The following is a 6,676-nucleotide window of genomic DNA, read 5'->3' on the forward strand; positions in this document are numbered from 1 at the left end:
GCTACGGCGGCCGGGCCGGGCCGGGCCGGGCGGGGCCTCCGCCGCTGCCGCCATGGGCTGGGAGGAGGTGCAGGTCCGCGGGTACCCCGAGTTCGTGCGGACGGCGCAGAGCTACCACGGCCGGGCAATCTTCGCGCTCTTCTGCGGCGATAAGGACGCCGAGGGCAGGAGCTGGTGTCCCGACTGCGTGACGGGTGAGGCCCGTGGGGGGAGCGCCGGGCCTGCGGCATGGGCCGGGTCGTCCTGGCGAAGTCGGAGAGGCCCCGGGTGCCTTTCTGGAAAACACCGGGCAGGCACAGCAGCCCCAGTGCCAGGCTCCAGACACAGTTTGCCCTGATGAACTGAGGGGGCTGGGACTCGCAACTGCCGCGCTTCTCTTTTCGTTGCCCTCATGGAACGGCATGGGCTGTTCGCGAAGGCTGGTGCAGGGCCCGACAGACAGACAGACAGACGCGAGTCCTGCGGTCACTTTCAGTCGGGGCTCAGTGGTACCCTGTACCCTCCCCGCCGGTGGCAGCAGGTGAGGGCGGTTCTCAGAAATCACCGCACTGAACTGTCTGGGCTTTTCGTGTCTGAGCAGGTATGAAGGTGCCTTATGGAACCGTCACCCTGCAGAAGGGTGCTGTGCTGGGCTACCACACCCAGGACGGGACAGAACGAGTGTTTCCCTTCGTGTTAGAGAAGAAATTGGCCTTTACTCAAACACAAGTCCAGTCATTGTTTGAGCATGTAATAAACTCTGAAAAACCTGTGGATAGCCAGGTGAAATGAAATACAGATCTCTAACTAAAGCAGACAAATAATTAATTAGCAGTTTTGCTGGTCCAGTTAAATCTATGTGATTCTGTAGCACGAGTATTAACTACTAACATTTTACAAACTATTTTCTAGCTGAGCCAATTGTGAGGAAGGAACTTCATAACCTGCCTGATGAGTCAGTTTTCATCTACTGTCTAGTAGGAGATAGAGCCTAGTAAGTACCTTTGAATGCTGATAAATGGGGTGACTTTGCTGTAGTGGTGGACTGGTGGTTAACCGGTTGAAAAAACTGAGCTGTCCTTTTCTGTAAGGAGTCAATAATTTTTTGAGGTCTTCACCATCTCTGCCATAACCTATCTGCATGCTTGTTTTGAGAAGAGGGTTGGGAAGGTGTGAGGCAAAGGCCTTTGAATAATTTTGAAGCTATTTTAATTTCAAAATGCCCCTCTACAAGCTGTGCTTAGTGCCTTCTTTCCGAACAGCTGGAAGGATCCCAACAATGAATTCAGGAAGAATCTGAAGCTAACAGGAGTGCCTACACTACTTAAATACGGAACAGTAAGTGATTTGTTGTACGTTCTGGATCTACGGGCATTGAGATGGGGACCTGGCAGGAATTTAGGGCTGTAAATGAATTAGTCACGTGTATTCTCTCAGAGCCCTCTCTTGTTCAAGGAGACCAGAGCATTGTGAACAGCTCTTCTGCTCTCTGAACTCTAACAGTTCCTCAAGAGAGGACCATTCTGTTTATTGTGTAATGTCTATAATAAACATTCAGTAAAGAGAATATGTGCACTCGGCTCATAGTGCTTGAGGGGTTGAGAAACTTCTTAGCTATATATTGTTAATGTTCCTGCTTTGCAGCTCCTTAACTTTTGAAAAATCCAAATGCTGAACTATGGGAGTGAAAGTAGTTATGAGCAGTTCGCTCGACTAAGACTGCAGCTCAAGTTGTAACTTGTTAGTTAAATTAGCAGTTACTTTCTTAGCAATGCCTCTTCCAAGGCCGGAAAACCCTCAGGAATGTTTCAGTTGTTAGTACCTTTCTTGTTCCACCCCTACTACCTCACTCCCCAGGACAACAGTTGCTGGATGTGGCTAATGCTAGTATGTATAAAAGTAAAACAGGTTTTTTTATTGCGAACTTTTCCTTTCAGCCTCAGAAGCTGGTCGAAGAAGAATGTTTTAAAGGAGAGCTTGTGCGTATGTTGTTTACTGAAGACTAAAGCCTTCACTAGTCAATCATTGATGAAGACTAATCTCAGTTACTGTGATGCCCTTTCAAGGAATCACTGACCTTTATTAAAACTTTCATGATTACTTCGGACTAGACAAGATAAATGAAATTCTGGGTCCAAGCCTTACACTAAAATCTTAAAACAAAAAACTGTATCTTTCCTTTAATGTCCAAATAAACTTCAGTTTGCGAACAACCTCTTTTCAAAGGAGCTGAGCTCATGTTAGCAACTGAGATTAGCCTGCACTTACTGAAATGTAACTGACAGCAAAGTTACACTTAGAGTGAGTAAGGAGGAAGGGGAGAAACAGAAAAACTTCTTTCCTAAGCCTGACCACATAATTACTGAAACTGTTAAGATAAATTTTCAATGACAAAGATGTTTATTGGCTTATCTGTTCAATCCAAATGTGATACTGTGATGGCTGACAGCTGTAGTGTCACTGAGCACATGTTAATGGTTAACAATGGGGAGTACCTGCTCCTACAAGGGCAGGAAATACAACATGAATGCACCAGAAATACATTCTAAAAATATGAAAATTAAAACTCTGGCAGCTGCCAAGAGCTATGTTCTTACAATAAAAAAACTATACAGGAACAAATGGCAAGTGCTGCCCCAATGCTCAGAGCAATGGCAGGTTTCCCCCTACACCCTGTTCTCATTACATGGAGTGTAAAGAGACTCCAGAGCAGCCACTGCTGCATGGGCAGAGGCCAAGATTCAAGGAAGCTAAGTTTAATGGAACAGGGACAGCTACAGTTTGTTTCCTTCTCTATCCTGCAGTGTTTATCAGCGCCTATCTCTGCTCTACTCTCCAGACCTCACCCTGTACACTCCTGACTTCTATCTGTACAACATGCTGTAAGGAAAACTGCAAAACTTCCAGCAACAATGATTGCCAGGGAAACAGAAGTGACAAGTAATAGCTCAGGTTGGTTTCAAGGAGAAACTGCACAATTTTGACTTTGTCTATTATCATTTCACCTTTCCTTATCCCAAAGTTGTAAGTAGAAGGGAGTTCTCAGTGACACTTTAAGACACATCATTATTCTCCAGGGAAAAGGCTTCCTAGGAACAGCCTTTACAGCTACACTTTTTTGTAAGTAACAAATCTAGGTTTTGTCTTCAAAGTCAAGAGGAATCAGCAACTATTGTAGTAAAGCTTTCACAAAATTGTCCATGCTCTAAAATAAATTCCAGGTGTTTATTAGTCTTTAAAAAGAGTTGATGAAACAAAAACAACCACAGTCACTTGAAAAATTCAAATAAAAGGGACATACATCCAGAGTCAAACTTACAAGGGTTTACTCCACTCCTGTAAATACTTCACTAGCACAAAGTACACCTTATCATCACTACTCCAGGTGCTTTTCATTTTACAGAGGTGTTATTTTGTTGCTGCTGCTCTGCCAGTGCCTGCTGGAGGCGCATCCTTTTCCGTGAATAGTGCTGCCAGTGGAGGATCTGTTGCTCATCAATAAATTTGGCACATTGAGCGTTGACCAGTTCTTTGCGGAAATGTTCATACTGGAGCAGCTCTAGCATATGCAAACATTGAGGATACCTGGGTTAAAAATAAACACACTTTAACACAAGTTTTTACAAGGGATACTAAATCTAGAGTCTCCAGTACTTCTTGGGTCATTTATTTTAGTTTTGACTCATATGTGCTTCACCAAGTGTGAAAGCACTTCGGCCTGCACACTGTGACTTGGTAACTGCAGCATCAGGCCAGGAAACAAGGAATCCAGTCCCTTAATTAATAAATTAATAAATGCACGTTCCTACTTGCTTAGAGTAGCTTCCCTAATGGCTTGGTTTGGTAGACCAAATCCATAGCAATTACAATCCCTGTCTCCAGAGCCCAATTAAAGGACATGACCAAAACAATTTTTTCAAAAACCGAAGGAATTTGCACACATGCAAAACCACAAAATCACCCTTTGTCTCACATAAGCATCAGTAATGCAAAATTCATCTTAAAATCCACTTACTGCTTTTTTACCCTAATGTTCAATACTTTGATTTTAAACCAATCGAAAGTGCAGATTAAGGGTTTAAAAGAAGATTCTGTGCAAAACTCATGAAATTTTTAGAATTCCCCAGCCCATTGCTGCTACACGTGGACTACTGGAAACAGGAAAATCTACATTGTATATAACCATAATCTTGCATAACCTATGCTGCTGGGAGGACAAAAGTAAAGTTACAAGCAAAAACGAAACCCTGACATGCTGCTGTACAGTGCTTAAAATGAGGTCAATGCAAAACCATTAAAATGCAGAAACTTAAGAGAATTTAGCACTTACTTCAGGTATTTTGCATATTCAGGTTCTTTCCAATAAAGTAAATATTTAAGGTAATTTACAAAAGCATTATCTTTGAAGTAACCTCTTTGTGCAAGAACTGAAATAAAATGACAAATAAGGAACTGTCAGTTACAGATGGGTGAAAAAAATCTGCACACTTGAAAAAATTCAGAGTCTAAATTTTAATAATCTCATCAGATTTCAATAATTTATGTCTGGTAAACAAAAAAACACAGGGCAAAAGATGATTAACAGATTAGTCTCAACTCCCTTACACTTTGTATCTTTCATTGAACGGAACAGCTTTTTGAATCAAGAAAATTTTGACTGGAGCATCAAAATTAGCACAGAGTTATGTATAGTACATGAAACTATTCACATTAGAAAAATTCTATTTTCAGACAAAGGAATGCTGTTAACTTGACATTACTTTTTAATAACAGACTGGAACTTTTTCTTTTCTTCCTCCACCAAATAAATGCTTTTTTTTTTGCATCCCAACCAACAAAAGACTTTGCATTAAAAAAAAACCACCTGTTAAATTATTTACAGGCTACCTTTATGCTGTGAAAAACCGTTTAGCCCTTTGTTTAGCCCTCTCTCCCTATTTAACAATACCAGTAACAATAAACATCATTAACTCCTCCGTATCCTGGTATTTACTTTAAGTACTCACAGTTGAGGTAATTTGGATTTGCCAGACATTGAACAAACTCCAGCTCCAACTGGAATCGAAGTCGATTTCCTGTATCATCTGATGCAAGAAAAAAAAAACCAGTAAGAATTGGACTCACACAAGAGACAGAAAATAACCGCGGTCGACGTGTCACCCGGGACCAAAGCGGGCTGGGGGCGGGCGAGGGCCACGGCCGGCGGCAGCGAACGGCGCCGTGCGCGGGGCCGGACCGGCCGGAGCAGGCAGGGAGGGAAAGGCCCCGAGGGGCCCCAGCGCCGAGCGCCGGCCTCTCCCGGGCCGCGAGCTCCCGGCCTGCGCAGTCCCGTCAGGCCCGGCGCTCCGGGGCCTGCCTGGGCAGCTCCGACAGCGGCCGCAGGGGGCTCCGCAGGGGGCCCCGTACCGACCCCGCACCGGCCCCGCACCTGCGTCCATGTCCGGGGCGCGCACACCCCACGGCGGCGAGCGCCCCCTCCTGCCGGCGGTCGGGCGGAGCGCAACGCAAAGCACACCGGGAACGCAGCGGCCGTCGCCGAGCAACGGAGGCGGGTCGCGGCGGAGGCGGGTCGCGGCGGAGGCGGGTCGCGGCGGAGGGGGGTCGCGGCGGAGGCGGGTCGCGGCGGAGGCGGGTCGCGGCGGAGGCGGGTGGCGGCGGAGGCGGGTGGCGGCGGAGGCGGGTGGCGGCGGAGGCGGGGCGCGGCGGAGGCGGGGGTCGCTTGGTCGCGGTTGTAGTGCTGGGGGCTGCTCTAGGAGGCGCCGTCTGTTCCCGTCCGTTCCCCCCATGATCCCGTTGGTGCTCCCGGCCGGGTGCTGCCGCGCAGTCCGTCGCACTCGTCCCTCGACACTGGCGCGGCGCCCCTTGAGCACGTGCGGGTCATTTTCAGGGTCGGGTTCCCGGCGCCGAGTCCCCGCAGAGCCGCGCGCTGCTCGGAGCGCTTCCCTCGTCCCTCCGTGCGGAGCAGCCGGCAAACGCTCGCGTGTTGACAGCTGGGCACGAGAGCCGCCGTTCCCTCGCTCCCGGGGGCGGGGGAGCAGCTCCAGCCGGGTCACAGAAGCAGGGCATCGAGCAGCTGCTCTGGGAAGGAGCATTCAGAGATCCCAGTATCCCAACAAACCCTACACTGAATACAGCACCGTACAAATTTCTTCCTTCTCACGGTGCTCTGCTGCAGCTCACGGCCAACCCCTAAGAACTCATGAATCATTAAAGTACAAACCGATGTATTTTAGAACGACCAACATTGTTTTACATCAATCGCTTTGTCCTGACGACGTAACTCAGCACAGTCCTGCAGCAGCCTCCAGCCCTGCAGAATTTCACCATCTGAGGGAAAAAAGCCACACGTGCTGCGTGTGCCAGGGGCATCCAGTGCGAGCACAGAGTGGCATTCCTGGGACTCCAGCTCCTGCGACTCTTGGCGAACATTCCTTCTGACAGAACAAGGACAGTGTTCTGTCCGTCTGCCACAGAGGCCAGTCAGTCCCAGAGCCATTAGAATGTGGCTTTGGGGTCAGTGTTCCTGGTATTCTTTTTCCCCCAGGTTACCCTCGAGCTGAGAAGGATTAAAAGAGGATGAACTTTTGTTTGTATTTGCAGAACATTAATTTTAGCTTTGTACTAGACAAAGCCACTGTTCATCATTTCCAGAGCAAAAGGAAGTGGAGAGGATCAACCCTACAATACTAAACTGTAT

At 47.5% G+C, this 6,676-nt stretch overlaps 2 protein-coding genes across 2 annotated transcripts; one reads left to right on the forward strand and one right to left on the reverse strand.

Annotated features, from left to right (window-relative positions):
* The first annotated feature begins 17 nt into the window (after window positions 1–17).
* Window positions 18–2,192, forward strand: TXNDC17 (thioredoxin domain containing 17). Its single transcript, XM_033078415.2, has 4 exons — window positions 18–194; window positions 892–973; window positions 1,242–1,317; window positions 1,917–2,192. The coding sequence occupies exons 1-4, from the start codon at window positions 53–55 to the stop codon at window positions 1,983–1,985; spliced, it is 369 nt and encodes a 122-aa protein (XP_032934306.1). The 5' UTR covers window positions 18–52; the 3' UTR covers window positions 1,986–2,192.
* Window positions 2,193–3,190: 998 nt separating this feature from the next.
* On the reverse strand, window positions 3,191–5,517 carry MED31 (mediator complex subunit 31). The gene is made up of 4 exons (XM_033078414.2): window positions 5,408–5,517; window positions 4,986–5,063; window positions 4,310–4,406; window positions 3,191–3,564 (listed from the first exon to the last, which is right to left on the reverse strand). The coding sequence occupies exons 1-4, from the start codon at window positions 5,415–5,417 to the stop codon at window positions 3,372–3,374; spliced, it is 378 nt and encodes a 125-aa protein (XP_032934305.1). The 5' UTR covers window positions 5,418–5,517; the 3' UTR covers window positions 3,191–3,371.
* Between the last annotated feature and the right edge of the window lie 1,159 nt (window positions 5,518–6,676).

This window comes from Catharus ustulatus, chromosome 22, assembly GCF_009819885.2.
Source record: "Catharus ustulatus isolate bCatUst1 chromosome 22, bCatUst1.pri.v2, whole genome shotgun sequence".
Classification (NCBI taxonomy): Eukaryota; Metazoa; Chordata; class Aves; order Passeriformes; family Turdidae; genus Catharus; species Catharus ustulatus.

What these genes read in the sequence shown, in the direction of transcription:
- TXNDC17 (XM_033078415.2), top strand. Translation starts at nt 53, where the DNA reads ATGGGCTGGGAGGAGGTGCAGGTCCGCGGGTACCCCGAGTTCGTGCGG. An exon ending in CTAGTAGGAGATAGAGCCTA is followed by an intron (nt 974 to 1,241) that starts GTAAGTACCTTT and finishes CTTTCCGAACAG; the next exon opens with CTGGAAGGATCCCAACAATG. An exon ending in CACTACTTAAATACGGAACA is followed by an intron (nt 1,318 to 1,916) that starts GTAAGTGATTTG and finishes TTTTCCTTTCAG; the next exon opens with CCTCAGAAGCTGGTCGAAGA.
- MED31 (XM_033078414.2), bottom strand. An exon ending in AAATCCAAATTACCTCAACT is followed by an intron (nt 4,407 to 4,985) that starts GTGAGTACTTAA and finishes ATTTTATTTCAG; the next exon opens with TTCTTGCACAAAGAGGTTAC. An exon ending in GAATATGCAAAATACCTGAA is followed by an intron (nt 3,565 to 4,309) that starts GTAAGTGCTAAA and finishes TTTTTAACCCAG; the next exon opens with GTATCCTCAATGTTTGCATA.